At 37.5% G+C, this 17706-nt stretch overlaps 3 protein-coding genes across 3 annotated transcripts; all 3 read left to right on the forward strand.

Annotated features, from left to right (window-relative positions):
- Nucleotides 1-1493: 1493 nt before the first annotated feature.
- Nucleotides 1494-3650, forward strand: LOC145903368 (cathepsin D-like). Its single transcript, XM_082991483.1, has 8 exons — nt 1494-1621; nt 1753-1900; nt 1953-2076; nt 2157-2269; nt 2622-2770; nt 2886-2979; nt 3038-3301; nt 3483-3650. Exons 1-8 carry the CDS (start codon nt 1569-1571, stop codon nt 3648-3650), a joined length of 1113 nt encoding a protein of 370 aa, XP_082847609.1. The 5' UTR covers nt 1494-1568.
- Nucleotides 3651-5959: 2309 nt separating this feature from the next.
- LOC145903466 (cathepsin D-like) lies at nt 5960-8283 on the forward strand. The gene is made up of 6 exons (XM_082991583.1): nt 5960-6024; nt 6955-7102; nt 7155-7278; nt 7359-7465; nt 7818-7966; nt 8082-8283. Exons 1-6 carry the CDS (start codon nt 5960-5962, stop codon nt 8281-8283), a joined length of 795 nt encoding a protein of 264 aa, XP_082847709.1.
- Nucleotides 8284-13013: 4730 nt separating this feature from the next.
- Nucleotides 13014-16195, forward strand: LOC145903561 (cathepsin E-like). The gene is made up of 7 exons (XM_082991689.1): nt 13014-13142; nt 14316-14450; nt 15167-15315; nt 15431-15524; nt 15583-15645; nt 15703-15846; nt 16028-16195. The coding sequence occupies exons 1-7, from the start codon at nt 13014-13016 to the stop codon at nt 16193-16195; spliced, it is 882 nt and encodes a 293-aa protein (XP_082847815.1).
- The last annotated feature ends 1511 nt before the right edge of the window (nt 16196-17706 follow it).

The following is a 17706-nucleotide window of genomic DNA, read 5'->3' on the forward strand; positions in this document are numbered from 1 at the left end:
CATATAAAGTGCTTGCGAGGGCGGCGATAAAGGACAAAACGCGCGGGCATATTCACATCTCATGCGCACGGTAGCACTGGGTCAAAACTTGACGACCGAAATCATGTTTATTTTCAGAATAGTTAATCGATTTTCAGTTTATTGCAACCAAAATCCACACAAACACAGACATTTTAAAATGGAAGGTGAAGCAGACGGATTTTATTTTTGTGATAATTACTCTGAAGCTTTGATTTGGTTTCGACGAGAGCTCGACTACAGATTAAGGGAGTTGCCCAAGCGCACAACCAATGAGCATTTTGCGTCAATTTACCATTACCTTGCCGGATGTCGTCGTTAAATTGGAAAAATTTAAATTGAAAAAATACACAGACTTAACAGCGTGCCTGTTTTAAATATTTTTACTTGTTTTATTTTTACGAGTAGTGTCCTGGAAATAACATGAGAGCTTAAATCTAAGAAATGTGCTTACTTTGGACTCGTGCGCTTTGTTTTTCCTTCTAAACGTTCTTATGTGTTCATTGTATGCCGATTATTAGTGATATTATTGGAGGTAACAGCCAGAATAAAAAACAAATTTACGGAAATTATGGTTGTGCGTTCATGCTATAGTTTAGCGTCAAACATCAAATTAAGGCAAAACTTAACTTTTGTTTGAGACTTCGTTCAGTAGGGTTCATTTATTGGCCTCTGGTAAATTTGGAAAAACACTTTTCATGCGTGTTAGTCCAGGACGTGCGATTCTGACCATGTATCGCATGAATGGTTACGTTTACGTGCATCGGAATACTAAAAGATTGAACGAATCTCTTGGGTGTGTTGTTGTTTTAATTATCATTGTTTGGGAAAAAACACACCTTGCTCTGGCTGTTAATTTTGAACTAAAGCTATACCCCTTATAATAGTTAAAGAAAAAACACAAACATGTTGCTTCATTTTTACACATTAGCAGTCGCAGCAACTGATCGGCAGAAATAAAGTATCTATACAGCGTTCTATTTCGAAAGACGGTATGAATCGTGTGGTGAATCTAATGCATTTGCTTGTTAAGGTTTAGTAACTCCATGGGAAGGTTAAACATTGCAATTTACAAACATTTACAGGTTTTATCCGCATCCTTATAGTGATTTTATTTTTTTGTGTATCGTTCATCTGCGTAGTTGTTTTTGTGTGAGAAACACGAAACACCGGTATTGTAACCGAACCGTGTAGATGAAAAGAAATTTTTTTACATGCGGTTTCAGGATTGTGATTAGAAAAGATACTTGGAAGCTCACCGATCTGTATCAACAATAACAACGCGAGAGCAACAGAAACCTAGACAATGGATTTTACTTCTTCCTAGATCAGCAACTTCTGAAACGACTTCCTTGCATTTATTGCCGAAGATTCTGTTTATGAAGTTGTTCATTGTTTCGTGTTCATCACACAATCCTTGGAAACGCGAAGGGTTTCGCATCTCGTCTCTCCTGATCACAATAGCTTATAAAATTAAAACGTTGTGCCACAGGATTAGTTTGGTATAATTTATTCAATAACTCACTGCTTTGTTGTATGTTGACACCAAGATGAAAGTTATTGTATTTCTTCTGCTGTTGGAAACATTGAGCTGCGGTCACATGTAAGTGATGCGGATTAAGGTTTTTCCTATCCAAAGCGTGCTTTGTCACATATTTACGGAAATGCTGCGCGAATTGTAAATGTCCTAGCGTTTTACCTTGTTGTTATAGTGACAGAGTAACTTGTGTTTAGTGTAAAACTTCAGAAGCACAGAAGAAAACACAGGGACGTGAAAGAACGGGGAACAGAGAACATTAAATACACACAGCACAGTAAATATGTGAAGTTCGATTCTGCTGGTGTTGGAAAAGGTCGCGAACAGCTCACCAATTACGACAATGTACGTATATGGTCATTGTACGAACAGATTAAACTATCAAGTGCTTTTTCAGACCGTATATGTTGGAGAGATCGAAATAGGGACGCCCCCTCAGTTGTTTACTGTGCAAATTACCACATGGTCTTCATTTTTTTGGTTGCCATCAATTAAATGCAGAAGATCAGATGTTGCTTGTGGTAAGATCATCTGTTTTGTTAATTCGTTTGCAATGCAAACACTAAACCATTGTTAAATACCTACAACTAATCTTCTGCAGCAAGACATCGCAAATACAACAGCAGTGCATCTTTAACCTATACTACAAATGGATTGAAATATCATGCTGAAGGTGCTGTAGTTAGTGGTTTAGTTGGCCAGGACGTGCTAATGGTGAGATGATGAAGCGATTTTTTGTACGCGATTGAAGCAAAGTTAAATTAGTTTTTATCCGAAAGACACAACTCAATAATATTATAACAATATTCCTGTAGCTGCAGGATTATTTCCCGGATTGCCCATTGTTATCGCGACATTTCCTTGCCGATTCCGATATTTAAAACATTTGTTTGAGACACTTTGTAAAACAACAAAAGCATTTCGTTTGACGTTAAACTTTGAATGTTTCTTTCCTTCCTTAAACGTAAAACTTATAGGCTTAAATCTATGGATCTGCGTAAACTCAACAAATATAACCCATTGCACATTGGCAAAACAGTCGATGAAATATCCCCATACATTTTAGATCGGTGGCGTGAAGAGTTTTAACCAAACATTTGTTGAAGCAATCAGGATTTATAATGAAGCTTACTCTGAAGCTCAATTTGATGGTTGCCTAGGAATTGGATATCCTGATACATCTTTTGAAAAGGGGCTAAATGTGTTTGGCCAAATGTATGTGCAGGGAGTAGTGCCATGGAATCAATTCTCATTGTATTTAAACAGGTCAAGTAGCATACTATATACAATATGTAGTTATTGTAACATTTTGAATGACGTTCGCTTTTAGGGATCCGTTTAAACGTGATGGTGGAGAGTTGTACTTGGGCGGTGTGGATCCCACAAGATTCACTGGAGAGTTCAACTATCATACTGTTCAAAACGTATGTTTGTCAAATATAACTCACAAGTATGATTGTAATCCATATCACTATAATGCAGGGGGCATGGGAAATTGCCATGGACGGTATGAGGATTGGAAAAGAAGATGACGCACAATTTTGTGTCGGTGGCTGCAACGCCGTAATCGTTGTGGAGTGTCCATTAATTTATGTATTTCCGAATGAACTCGAAAAGATTAGAACTATTCTTGGAGCTAATGACTATGGTGTGATTTCCTGCGCAACGATTCCAAAACTGCCGAATGTAACCATCACGCTGTCAGGCATCAACTACATACTCACACCTGAGCAGTACACATTAAAGGTAAATGGTATTACTTCGGTGTTAAACCAACTGGAGTAGATATATCGGTCGAGAAGATATAACAACTAACATGTTTATATAATGTTAAAGGATGCTGATAAGTTATATATAAATATTGTTTGCCAGAAGAGACATTTTGTATTGAATACAAAAGATTTTACGGTGAGTCGATATGTCGCAGGAGCCGACAGCATGTCTCCTTGGTTTCTCGGCAATATTGGATTTGAATGCTTGGCTCATCGGCGACGTCTTCCTTGGAAATTACTACACCACTTTCGACTACGCCAATGATCGTGTGGGGTTCGCTCAATTGAACCAAGATTTCCGAGAATACCCTGATCCCGAATGAACGCAAGACGCTTGAATGATGTAAATGAGGAAGTCCTGCATTCCTTGTACGGGAGACTGTATATTATTTCAATGTAAATACCGATGTTTTGTGTGAATGTTTTCATTGAAGTTTCTTCGACTTAGATTAGTTGGTTGAAATAAACGTAGATTAAACGGTGACGTCACAAATGAACTGCAGGTGGGCAAAAAGTTAGTTACGAAAAGCCGTTGAGGTTGTGATGACGACGTCGTTATATTATAATTTTGTCGAATGCACCATAAAATTAATGGAATTGTTCAGGTTTGAATCAAGAGTAGTTTTGTTTTTGCAACATCACCACATACTCGACGTTGCCAAAGGAGTCCGAGGTGTGGTATTTTTTTGTATCTCAGACTCTAACCACATATCATGGACTTTTCCACAACGTTGCTCTTTAACGCGAGTTCGAGAATTGACATTACCTGTACTTTTGAAAGAAGGTACAAAAAATGCAAAAAAAATGATTGCGTCATATTGAATCTTTACAAACAGACAAAATACATTGAAAACAAATCACATTGTCTGGAGGGTGAATTGCTTTTGACTTTAACTTGAAGCCACATGTTAATGATATAAACCAAGAGTTGGTCAAGTTTCTGATAACATCAACAGCCTCCAACAGGACAACAGCCTCCACTCCAAAATGTCTTCGTAAAATTGGAACAGAGAAAAGCAATAAGGAAGCAGACATGTTTGCTGAACGCGAATTAATGATTTTGAGTGGTTCAAATCAATGAAAAGGACGGTGATAATACAAGACGCAGGGCCGACTTGTCCGTTAGGTTGAGTAGGCAACCGCCAGGGCGCGCAAAACTTAGAATACGCAGACTTAACAGCGTGCCTATTTTGAATATTTTTGCTTGTTTTTTTAGAGTAGTGTCCTGGAAATAACACGAGAGCTTTGGACTTTTGTGCATAGTTTTCCCATCTAAACGTGCTTATGTTTTCATTGCATGCAGATTGTTAGTGATATTACGCTATTGGAGGTAACAGCTAGGCTGAGAAACAAATTTACGGAAATTATGACGGGGCCTCTATAAGCATGTCACCGTCAAAGATCAAATGAAAGCAAGTACTTAATTTTTATTCATGCCTTCGTCCAGTAAGGAACAAAAATTTCAACAATTGTAACAACATATGGCAAGAAAACCACCCACGAACACATGACATATACATTGCAATCCGCATGCTAAAAATCACTGAGTTTAAAACCGAACATTGACGCCGGTTTGTCGACTGCAGACACATCTTAAACAACAACAACAGTCGCATCAAAAACTGGTTTGTCAAGATCAAAAGCATGTGTCCAGACATCTGAGGTTGGATCGTAAACTTCAACTGATGTGAGTGGATTACCGTAACTCCTAAATACAACCAAAATAAATGTGTGTTTAGTTACACATCAGGAAACTCTTACTCACTTAAATGACAACAACACACATGTTCTTTATATTATCATTACTAGCAATAATTAGTAAAGCTTATTTTCATCGGAAATTGGTAGTCAGGCTAATAATAGTCGGCTTTGCGACAATCCCACACTTACATTTATTATCCCAGTAACCTTAAATTATGAGTAACAAACGTTACAGTGACGTCAAAATTACTACTAAAAAAATCAAAACGTGAACCTCACCTCAATCCACCCACAACATAAATCCTCCCATCAATAACACAAGCAGAGTGATGGCGACGAGGATATAGGAGGGGAGAAACATATTTCCATTTGTTGACTCTAGGTTCGTATTGTTCAACTGTTTGCAGGAAGTCACGATTAAAACCTCCTCCTGTCAGGTTTTAAAGTCAACAAAACTTTGTTCAGGAATTTTCTTAGCTTCCTTGTTTGCATTTATATGAAATATTTGTTCATGTAACTTTAAATACATCATGTGTGAATTAAGTAATATCATTAACTGTTGTAAATGTTACACTGTAGATAATTTGATGCTTTTTGGTTTAACACTAAACCAGATTTAATTTGAAGAATGTTTGGAAAAAATAAATCAACAACATGACAAACAAAAACAAAGTAATGTTTCACACAATTGCATGATCTCCCAGCTGCGTAAGTCTTTACTTGGCGATCGTAGCTATCGTTTTGGGATCCTTAGGTTTACAGGCTTCGTAACCCAGGGCCCAACGCTTTGCCAGCTGTGCTACAGGAGCTATGCGGTTTCACGGGGTATATTGTTTGGGTCTTCTTCCAGTAGGGTTCATTTATTGGCCTCTCTGGTAAATTTGGAAAAACACTTTTCATGCGTGTTAGTCCAGGACGTGCGATTCTGACCATGTATCGCATGAATGGTTACGTTTACGTGCATCGGAATACTAAAAGATTGAACGAATCTCTTGGGTGTGTTGTTGTTTTAATTATCATTGTTTGGGAAAAAACACACCTTGCTCTGGCTGTTAATTTTGAACTATAGCTACACCCCATAATATAGAAAAAACACAAACATGTTGCTCCATTTTTACACATTAGCAGTCGCTGCAACTGATCGGCAGAAATAAAGTATCTATACAGCGTTCTATTTCGAAAGACGGTATGAATCGTGTGGTGAATTTAATGCATTTGCTTGTTAAGGTTTAGTAACTCCATGGGAAGGTTAAACATTGCAATTTACAAACATTTACAGGTTTTATCCGCATCCTAGTGATTTTATTTTTTTGTGTATCGTTTTCATCTGCGTAGTTGTTTTTGTGTGAGAAACACGAAACACCGGTATTGTAACCGAACCGTGTTGATGAAAAGAAATTTTTTACATGCGGTTTCAGGATAGTGATTAGAAAAGATACTTGGAAGCTCGCCGGTCTGTATCAACAATAACAACGCGAGAGCAACAGAAACCTAGACAATGGATTTTACTTCTTTCTAGATCAGCAACTTCTGAAACGACTTCCGTGCATTTATTGCCGAAGATTCTGTTTATGAAGTTGTTCATTGTTTCGTGTTCATCACACAATCCTTGGAAACGCGAAGGGTTTCGCATCTCGTCTCTCCTGATCACAATAGCTTATAAAATTAAAACGTTGTGCCACAGGATTAGTTTGGTATAATTTATTCAATAACTCACTGCTTTGTTGTATGTTGACACCAAGATGAAAGTTATTGTATTTCTTCTGCTGTTGGAAACATTGAGCTGCGGTCACATGTAAGTGATGCGGATTAAGGTTTTTCCTATCCAAAGCGTGCTTTGTCACATATTTACGGAAATGCTGCGCGAATTGTAAATGTGCTAGCGTTTTACCTTGTTGTTATAGTGACAGAGTAACTTGTGTTTAGTGTAAAACTTCAGAAGCACAGAAGAAAACACAGGGACGTGAAAGAACGGGGAACAGAGAACATCAAATACACACAGCACAGTAAATATGTGAAGTTCGATTCTACTGCTGTTGGAAAACGTCACGAACAGCTCACCAATTACGACAATGTACGTATATGGTCATTGTACGAATAGATTAAACTATCAAGTGCTTTTTCAGACCGTGTATGTTGGAGAGATCGAAATAGGGACGCCCCCTCAGTTGTTCGCTGTGCAAATTACCACATGGTCTTCATTTTTTTGGTTGCCATCAATTAAATGCAGAAGATCCGATGTTGCTTGTGGTAAGATCATCTGTTTTGTTAATTCGTTTGCAATACAAACACTAAACCATTATTAAATACCTACAACTAATCTTCTGCAGCAAGACATCGCAAATACAACAGCATTGCATCTTTAACCTATACTACAAATGGATTGAAATATCATGACGATGTAGTTAGTGGTTTATTTGGCCAGGACGTGCTAATGGTGAGATGATGAAGCGATTTTTTGTACGCGATTGAAGCAAAGTTAAATTAGTTTTTATCCGAAAGACACAACTCAATAATATTATAACAATATTCCTGTAGCTGCAGGATTATTTCCCGGATTGCCCATTGTTATCGCGACATTTCCTTGCCGATTCCGATATTTAAAACATTTGTTTGAGACACTTTGTAAAACAACAAAAGCATTTCGTTTGACGTTAAACTTTGAATGTTTCTTTCCTTCCTTAAACGTAAAACTTATAGGCTTAAATCTATGGATCTGCGTAAACTCAACAAATATAACCCATTGCACATTGGCAAAACAGTCGATGAAATATCCCCATACATTTTAGATCGGTGGCGTGAAGAGTTTTAACCAAACATTTGTTGAAGCAATCAGGATTTATAGTGACACTTACTCTGAAGCTCAATTTGATGGTTGCCTAGGAATTGGATATCCTGAAACATCTTTTGAAAATGGGCTAAATGTGTTTGGCCAAATGTATGTGCAGGGAGTAGTGCCATGGAATCAATTCTCATTGTATTTAAACAGGTCAAGTAGCATACTATATACAATATGTAGTTATTGTAACATTTTGAATGACGTTCGCTTTTAGGGATCCGTTTAAACGTGATGGTGGAGAGTTGTACTTGGGCGGTGTGGATCCCACAAGATTCACTGGAGAGTTCAACTATCATACTGTTCAAAACGTATGTTTGTCAAATATAACTCACAAGTATGATTGTAATCCATATCACTATAATGCAGGGGGCATGGGAAATTGCCATGGACGGTATGAGGATTGGAAAAGAAGATGACGCACAATTTTGTGTCGGTGGCTGCAACGCCGTAATCGTTGTGGAGTGGCCATTTATTTATGTATTTCCGAATGAACTCGAAAAGATTAGAACTATTCTTGGAGCTAATGACTATGGTGTGATTTCCTGCGCAACGATTCCAAAACTGCCGAATGTAACCATCACGCTGTCAGGCATCAACTACATACTCACACCTGAGCAGTACACATTAAAGGTAAATGGTATTACTTCGGTGTTAAACCAACTGGAGTAGATATATCGGTCGAGAAGATATAACAACTAACATGTTTATATAATGTTAAAGGATGCTGATAAGTTATATATAAATATTGTTTGCCAGAAGAGACATTTTGTATTGAATACAAAAGATTTTACGGTGAGTCGATATGTCGCAGGAGCCGACAGCATGTCTCCTTGGTTTCTCGGCAATAATGGATTTGAATGCTTGGCTCATCGGCGACGTCTTCCTTGGAAATTACTACACCACTTTCGACTACGCCAATGATCGTGTGGGGTTCGCTCAATTGAACCAAGATTTCCGAGAATACCCTGATCCCGAATGAACGCAAGACGCTTGAATGATGTAAATGAGGAAGTCCTGCACTCCTTGTTCGGGAGACTGTATATTTCAATGTAAATACCGATGTTTTGTGTGAATGTTTTCTTTGAAGTTTCTTCGACTTAGATTAGTTGGTTGAAATAAACGTAGATTAAACGGTGACGTCACAAATGAACTGAAGGTGGGCAAAAAGTTAGTTACGAAAAGCCGGTGAGGTTGTGATGACGACGTCGTTATATTATAATTTTGTCGAATGCACCATAAAATTAATGGAATTGTTCAGGTTTGAATCAAGAGTAGTTTTGTTTTTGCAACATCACCACATACTCGGCGTTGCCAAAGAAGTCCGAGGTGTGGTATTTTTTTGTATCTCAGACTCTAACCACATATCATGGACTTTTCCACAACGTTGCTCTTTAACGCTAGTTCGAGAATTGACATTACCTGTACTTTTGAAAGAAGGTACAAAAAATGCAAAAAAAATGATTGCGTCATATTGAATCTTTACAAACAGACAAAATACATTGAAAACAAATCACATTGTCTGGAGGGTGAATTGCTTTTGACTTTAACTTGAAGCCACAAGTTAATGATATAAACCAGGAGTTGGTCAAGTTTCTGCTACATCAACAGCCTCCAACATGAAATAATTGAATTAGGAAAAATTACCTTTTCCTTGCCGAACGTCTTCGTAAAATTGAAACAGAGGAAAGCAATGAGGAAGCAGACATGTTTGCTGAACGCGAATTAATGATTTTGAGTGGTTCAAATCAATGAAAAGGACGGTGATAATACAAGACGCAGGGCCGACTTGTCCGTTAGGTTGAGTAGGCAACCGCCAGGGCGCGCAAAACTTAGAATACGCAGACTTAACAGCGTGCCTATTTTGAATATTTTTGCTTGTTTTTTTAGAGTAGTGTCCTGGAAATAACACGAGAGCTTTGGACTTGTGTGCATAGTTTTCCCATCTAAACGTGCTTATGTTTTCATTGCATGCAGATTATTAGTGATATTACGTTATTGGAGGTAACAGCTAGGCTGAGAAACAAATTTACGGAAATTATGACGGGGCCTCTATAAGCATGTCACCGTCAAAGATCAAGATCAAAAGCATGTGTACAGACATCTGAGGTTGGATCGTAAACTTCAACTGATGTGAGTGGATTGCCGTAACTCCTAAATACAACCAAAATAAATGTGTGTTTAGTTACACATCAGGAAAGTCTTACTCACTTAAATGACAACAACACACATGTTCTGTAATATCATTGCTAGTGTTATTTAGTAAAGTTTACGTTTCATCCGAAATTACTAGTCAGGCTAATAATAGTCGGCTTTGCTAGAATCCCACACTTACATTTATTATCCCAGTAACCATAAATTATGAGTAAAAACACACAAGTATACCGGTACGGTTTAAATGCCAATTTGTGAAATGATGTTGCAGGGGCAATTTTGTGCATGCAGTGTTTGCAGCTGGTCAATTTACATTTTATGTAAACGTATATAATCAATAACCCATATTTGTATGTATAATTTTATTAATTATTGTTACAAAAACCTCAATACTAGCTGTGGCTATTTATGGCAAGGCATATTATGGTTCACACTTTCCATAAAATCTAACTATACTGACACTGAAATACACAACTTGCATTAATATGATCACAACTGGTTTCAAATGCAAAAACAAACCAGATTTCACTTGTTTTTGTTGTTGTAGGTCAGCATGTATATACTTATAGCATTTTTAATATTGTATGATACTATAATTGATTAAAATTCATGTTTTTTGGTTGTTTGTTTTCCTGATGGTTTGTTTACAGGTTGTGATGTACTCAGACCTAACACAAATGAAATATATATATTTTTGTACAGACTTGCATAAACCTTTCTTTTGTACACTTAACAGATTGATCGGCTCAGTGGTGCAAATGAAACCAAACTGAGACAGATGATTGAGACACACCTGTAAAAAAGTGATGGAATTCGGTGTAAATATATTACAGCTATAACCATTCTAGAAAATTGGAATTATAACCATGTAAAACAGCACTGTCTTATCCAACTGGTTGTTTATATTGCTTCAATGAGTAAATCTTGTTTTGGAGTTAAGCTTTTTGAAAAATAGCAAAAACTACTGCATGTAAATGAATTGCTGTTTACTCTTTTTATAAAAAAATGTTCCTTGCTTAGGAGGTTGGGTTCTCTTTCGGATAAAAAGTTGTTTGCACTTCCACTAATTAATACAGCAGTGGCATTTGAATTTGTTTGGTTGCAATTATCGTCGTTATTAATGAAAATCTTAACATTGATGTACACTTTGGAACATATAGCCATACAGTAAAGTAAAGGCCAAAACTGTTCTTCTCCGGTCGGATAAAAATTGTGCAAGGAAAAAAATATTTGGGATGTTTTTGATTGAATGTAGGCTAGATAAAAACAACGCATCTGGGCTGGAAGTGTTTGAAGACTGGGTAAAGTTTTCCTAAAATGAGAAAACAAAGTTGGTTAAGTTAACAATTAGGGACATAGCCACTAGCTTCTACACGGAAGGGCGTTCCGGCTTCTGTTAACTACTAGGTCATACCAAGGTAGAATTCAGAAACCAAACTACACTTCCAATAGTGGCTTAATAATGACCTTTTGTGACTGTTTCTTGTTTTGTTGAAGGTCAAGCAGGGTATTATTACACAACAACGATGAAAAGGGTATTTTTCGGGTTATATTACACAACAACAAAGTGAATAGCACATATCTTAAAACAAAGAAAACGGCATTTTGAATTGTAGTCTACCCCATTGTTATTGTCAATAGTTGGCATCAAAGGTCACACGATCACTAGCACAGGTTTGCGCAAATATTAGACAAAGGCCTTCAGTACCACCGTAAGTCCGTCTGATTAGCGAAACAGATTCCCCAGCCAGCAAGCATTCCGGCCAACATTTATAAATAAAAGAACGAATTGTTTCTACAGAACAAAGAGACTTCATGGATTGAATATAGGCTATAAGGTGTCACATTTTCAAACAATAGCAGTGTAGTACATTTATTGTCCCGCAACCTTTTTAACTGATGTGGCTCACAAAAACTTTCATAATACGGCGGCCAACTCACCAAAATTGCAGGAGATTTGACGTCAAAATAGACGATCTCCATTTAGGTGCGGTATTGTGAGCGAGTTGTGGATCATCAGCCTTAGCGAATTATGCAACTATTGCTAAAAGCAAAAGGTTGTGAAAAATGCTTTGAAAAATTTAAATACCATGGGTTGCGATGAATTGGTTTTATATACGGTGATGTAGATTGCTTGGGATGTAATTGCATGATAGGAGATGGCCATATAAAGTGGTTGCGAGGACGGCGATAAAGGACAAAACGGGCACATTCACATCTCATGCGCACGGTAGCACTGGGTCAAAACTTGACGACGGAAATCATGTTTATTTTCAGAATAGTTAATCGATTTTCAGTTTATTGCAACCAAAATCCACACAAACACAGACATTTTAAAATGGAAGGTGAAGCAGACGGATTTTATTTTTATGATAATTACTCTGAAGCTTTGATTTGGTTTCGACGAGAGCTCGACTACAGATTAAGGGAGTTGCCCAAGCGCACAACCAATGAGCATTTTGCGTCAATTTACCATTACCTTGCCAAATGACGTCGTAAAATTTGAACAGAGGAAAGCAAAAAGGAAGCAGACGTGTTTGTCGAATGCGAATTGATGATTCTGATCAGTGGTTCAAATCAACAAAAAAGGATGGTGCCCGGTGCCAACTTCTCGGTCAGGTGGACCAGGCAACCGCCGCAACCTTTAGGGTCGCAAAACTTAAACAATATAACGCAGACTTACAAGCGTGTCTACTTTGAATATTTGTTTTCTTGTTTGTTTGCGAGTAGTGTTTTAGAAAATACACGAGTGCTTAATCTTAGCAGTTGACCAAACTTTCCTTTTTAGCTTGTTAATAGGATCAAAACGGCCCAAGTTGACATTTCCGCATAAATCTGTAGCAGTTAAGTTCGATATCATGTTCGCGCAGTAATTTCTCAAAATATAAAACAATGAATCTTATGCAAGCATAAGTAAATTTAAAAGTGAACCACACAGTGTTTTTGGTCTGGGGCATTGTACTTTATCATAATTATGTAAGGAAGAATGAAGACCATGGTAAAAATGACCACCAGAGAGGTCAACTCTAAGAAATGTGCTTACTTTTTGGACTCGTGTGCTTTGTTTTTCCTTCTAAACTGTGTTCATTGCATGCCGATTATTAGTGATATTACGTTATTGGAGGTAACAGCCAGAATAAAAAACAAATTTACGGAAATGATGGTTGTGCCTTCATGCTATAGTTTAGCGTCAAACATCAAATTAAGGCAAAACTTAATTAATTAAAAAAAAAAAAATTAAAACACTTTTCATGCGTGTTAGTCCAGGACGTGCAATTCTGACCATGTTTCGCATGAAGGGTTACGTTTACGTGCATCGGAATACTAAAAGATTGAACGAATCTCTTGGGTGTGTTGTTGTTTTAATTATTATTGTTTGGGAAAAAAACACACCTTGCTCTGGCTGTTAATTTTGAACTAAAGCTATACCCCTTATAATAGTTAAAGAAAAAACACAAACATGTTGCTTCATTTTTACACATTAGCAGTCGCAGCAACTGATCGGCAGAAATAAAGTATCTATACAGCGTTCTGTTTCGAAAGACGGTATGAATCGTGTGGTGAATCTAATGCATTTGCTTGTTAAGGTTTAGTAACTCCATGGGAAGGTTAAACATTGCAATTTACAAACATTTACAGGTTTTATCCGCATCCTAGTGATTTTATTTTTTTGTGTATCGTTCATCTGCGTACTTGTTTTTGTGTGAGAAACACGAAACACCGGTATTGTAACCGAACCGTGCTGATGAAAAGAAATTTTTTACATGCGGTTTCAGGATTGTGATTAGAAAAGATACTTGGAAGCTCACCGGTCTGTGTCAACAATAACAACGCGAGAGCAACAGAAACCTAGACAATGGATTTTACTTCTTCCTAGATCAGCAACTTCTGAAACGACTTCCGTGCATTTATTGCCGAAGATTCTGTTTATGAAGTTGTTCATTGTTTCGTGTTCATCACACAATCCTTGGAAACGCGAAGGGTTTCGCATCTCGTCTCTCCTGATCACAATAGCTTATAAAATTAAAACGTTGTGCCACAGGATTAGTTTGGTATAATTTATTCAATAACTCACTGCCTTGTTGTATGTTGACACCAAGATGAAAGTTATTGTATTTCTTCTGCTGTTGGAAACATTGAGCTGCGGTCACATGTAAGTGATGCGGATTAAGGTTTTTCCTATCCAAAGCGTGCTTTGTTACATATTTACGGAAATGCTGCGCGAATTGTAAATGTCCTAGCGTTTTACCTTGTTGTTATAGTGACAGAGTAACTTGTGTTTAGTGTAAAACTTCAGAAGCACAGAAGAAAACACAGGGACGTGAAAGAACGGGGAACAGAGAACATCAAATACACACAGCACAGTAAATATGTAAAGTTCGATTTTGCTGGTGTTGGAAAAGGTCGCGAACAGCTCACCAATTACGACAATGTACGTATATGGTCATTGTACGAATAGATTAAACTATCAAGTGCTTTTTCAGACAGTATATGTTGGAGAGATCGAAATAGGGACGCCCCCTCAGTTGTTCGCTGTGCAAATTACCACATGGTCTTCATTTTTTTGGTTGCCATCAATTAAATGCAGAAGATCCGATGTTGCTTGTGGTAAGATCATCTGTTTTGTTAATTCGTTTGCAATGCAAACACTAAACCATTATTAAATACCTACAACTAATCTTCTGCAGCAAGACATCGCAAATACAACAGCACGGCATCTTAAACCTATACTACAAATGGATTGAAATATCATGAAGGTGTAGTTAGTGGTTTAGTTGGCCAGGACGTGCTAATGGTGAGATGATGAAGCGATTTTTTGTACGCGATTGAAGCAAAGTTAAATTAGTTTTTATCCGAAAGACACAACTCAATAATATTATAACAATATTCCTGTAGCTGCAGGATTATTTCCCGGATTGCCCATTGTTATCGCGACATTTCCTTGCCGATTCCGATATTTAAAACATTTGTTTGAGACACTTTGTAAAACAACAAAAGCATTTCGTTTGACGTTAAACTTTGAATGTTTCTTTCCTTCCTTAAAACGTAAAACTTATAGGCTTAAATCTATGGATCTGCGTAAAATCAACAAATATAACCCATTGCACATTGGCAAAACAGTTGATGAAATATCCCCATACATTTTAGATCGGTGGCGTGAAGAGTTTTAACCAAACATTTGTTGAAGCAATCAGGATTTATAGTGACACTTACTCTGAAGCTCAATTTGATGGTTGCCTAGGAATTGGATATCCTGAAACATCTTTTGAAAATGGGCTAAATGTGTTTGGCCAAATGTATGTGCAGGGAGTAGTGCCATGGAATCAATTCTCATTGTATTTAAACAGGTCAAGTAGCATACTATATACAATATGTAGTTATTGTAACATTTTGAATGACGTTCGCTTTTAGGGATCCGTTTAAACGTGATGGTGGAGAGTTGTACTTGGGCGGTGTGGATCCCACAAGATTCACTGGAGAATTCAACTACCATACTGTCCAAAATGTATGTTTGTCAAATATAACTCACAAGTATGATTGTAATCCATATCACTATAATGCAGGGGGCATGGGAAATTGCCATGGACGGTATGAGGATTGGAAAAGAAGATGACGCACAATTTAGTGTCGGTGGCTGCAACGCCGTAATCGTTGTGGGGTATCCATGTATTTATGTATTTCAGCATGAACTCGAAAAGATTAGTACTATTCTTGGAGCTAATGACTATGGTGTGATTTCCTGCGCAACGATTCCAAAACTGCCGAATGTAACCATCACGCTGTCAGGAATCGACTACATACTCACACCTGAGCAGTACATATTAAAGGTAAATGGTATTACTTCGGTGTTAAACCAACTGGAGTAGATATATCGGTCGAGAAGATATAACACCTAATATGTTTATATAATGTTGAACGGTGCTGATAAGTTATACATATTGTATTGTTTGCCAGAAGAGACATTTTGTATTGAATACAAAGATTTTACGGTGAGGCGATATGTCACAGGAGCCGACAGAATGTCTCATTGGTTTCGGGGCAGTAATAGGTATGATGACTTGGTTCATCGGCGACGTATTCCTTGGAAATTACTACACCACTTTCGACTACGCCAATGATCGTGTGGGGTTCGCTCAATTGAACCAAGATTTCCGAGAATACCCTGATCCCGAATGAAAGCTGGACGCTTGAATGATGTAAATGAGGAAGTCCTGCATTCCTTGTGCGGGAGACTGTATATTATTTCAATGTAAATACCGATGTTTTGTGTGAATGTTTTCATTGAAGTTTCTTCGACTTAGATTAGTTGGTTGAAATAAACGTAGAATTAACGGTGACGTCACAAATGAACTGCAGGTGGGCAAAAAGTTAGTTACGAAAAGCCGGTGAGGTTGTGATGACAACGTCGTTATATTATAATTTTGTCGAATGCGCCATAAAATTAATGGAATTGTTCAGGTTTAAATCAAGAGTAGTTTTGTTTTCAAAACATAACTACATACTCGACGTTGCCAAAGGAGTCCGAGGTGTGATATTTTTTGGTATCTCAGACTCTAACCATATATCATGGACTTCGATTCCACAACGTTGCTCTTCAACGCGAGTTCGAGAATTGGCATTCCCTGTATTTTTGAAAGAAGGTACAAAAAATGCAAAAAAAATCATTACATCATACTGAATCTTTACAAACAGACAAAATACATTGAAAACAAATCACATTGTCTGGAGGGTGAATTGCTTTTGACTTTAACTTGAAGCCACATGTTAATGATATAAACCAGGAGTTGGTCAAGTTTCTGCTACATCAACAGCCTCCAACATGAAATAATTGAATTAGGAAAAATTACCTTTTCCTTGCCGAATGTCTTCGTAAAATTGAAACAGAGGAAAGCAATGAGGAAGCAGACATGTTTGCTGAACGCGAATTAATGATTTTGAGTGGTTCAAATCAATGAAAAGGATGGTGATAATACAAGACGCAGGGCCGACTTGTCCGTTAGGTTGAGTAGGCAACCGCCAGGGCGCGCAAAACTTAGAATACGCAGACTTAACAGCGTGCCAATTTTGAATATTTTTGCTTGTTTTTTTAGAGTAGTGTCCTGGAAATAACACGAGAGCTTTGGACTTGTGTGCATAGTTTTCCCATCTAAACGTGCTTATGTTTTCATTGCATGCCGATTATTAGTGATATTACGTTATTGGAGGTAACAGCTAGGCTGAGAAACAAATTTACGGAAATTATGACGGGGCCTCTATAAGCATGTCACTGTCAAAGATCAAATGAAAGCAAGTACTTAATTTTTATTCATGCCTTCGTCCAGTAAGGAACAAAAATTTCAACAATTGTAACAACATATGGCAAGAAAACCACCCACGAACACATGACATATACATTGCAACCCGCATGCTAAAAATCACTGAGTTTAAAACCGAACATTGACGCCGGTTTGTCGACTGCAGACACATCTTAAACAACAACAACAGTCGCATCAAAAACTGGTTTGTCAAGATCAAAAGCATGTGTCCAGACATCTGAGGTTGGATCGTAAACTTCAACTGATGTGAGTGGATTACCGTAACTCCTAAATAAAACCAAAGTAAATGTGTGTTTAATTACACATCAGGAAATTCTTACTCACTTAAATGACAACAACACACATGTTCTGTATATTATCATTACTAGCAAT

Source organism: Ascidia mentula, chromosome 1, assembly GCF_947561715.1.
Source record: "Ascidia mentula chromosome 1, kaAscMent1.1, whole genome shotgun sequence".
Classification (NCBI taxonomy): Eukaryota; Metazoa; Chordata; class Ascidiacea; order Phlebobranchia; family Ascidiidae; genus Ascidia; species Ascidia mentula.

Excerpts from the sequence above, each read along its gene's own strand:
- LOC145903368 (XM_082991483.1), top strand. The coding sequence starts at position 1,569 with ATGAAAGTTATTGTATTTCTTCTGCTGTTGGAAACATTGAGCTGCGGT. Across the intron at positions 2,980-3,037 it reads ACTATCATACTGTTCAAAAC|GGGGCATGGGAAATTGCCAT; the intron begins GTATGTTTGTCA and ends ACTATAATGCAG. Across the intron at positions 3,302-3,482 it reads CTGAGCAGTACACATTAAAG|GAGCCGACAGCATGTCTCCT; the intron begins GTAAATGGTATT and ends GATATGTCGCAG.
- LOC145903466 (XM_082991583.1), top strand. The coding sequence starts at position 5,960 with ATGTATCGCATGAATGGTTACGTTTACGTGCATCGGAATACTAAAAGA. Across the intron at positions 6,025-6,954 it reads AGATTGAACGAATCTCTTGG|TGTAAAACTTCAGAAGCACA; the intron begins GTGTGTTGTTGT and ends ACTTGTGTTTAG. Across the intron at positions 7,466-7,817 it reads TTGGCCAGGACGTGCTAATG|ATCGGTGGCGTGAAGAGTTT; the intron begins GTGAGATGATGA and ends CATACATTTTAG.
- LOC145903561 (XM_082991689.1), top strand. The coding sequence starts at position 13,014 with ATGGTAAAAATGACCACCAGAGAGGTCAACTCTAAGAAATGTGCTTAC. Across the intron at positions 14,451-15,166 it reads AGCTCACCAATTACGACAAT|ATCGGTGGCGTGAAGAGTTT; the intron begins GTACGTATATGG and ends CATACATTTTAG. Across the intron at positions 15,847-16,027 it reads CTGAGCAGTACATATTAAAG|GAGCCGACAGAATGTCTCAT; the intron begins GTAAATGGTATT and ends GATATGTCACAG.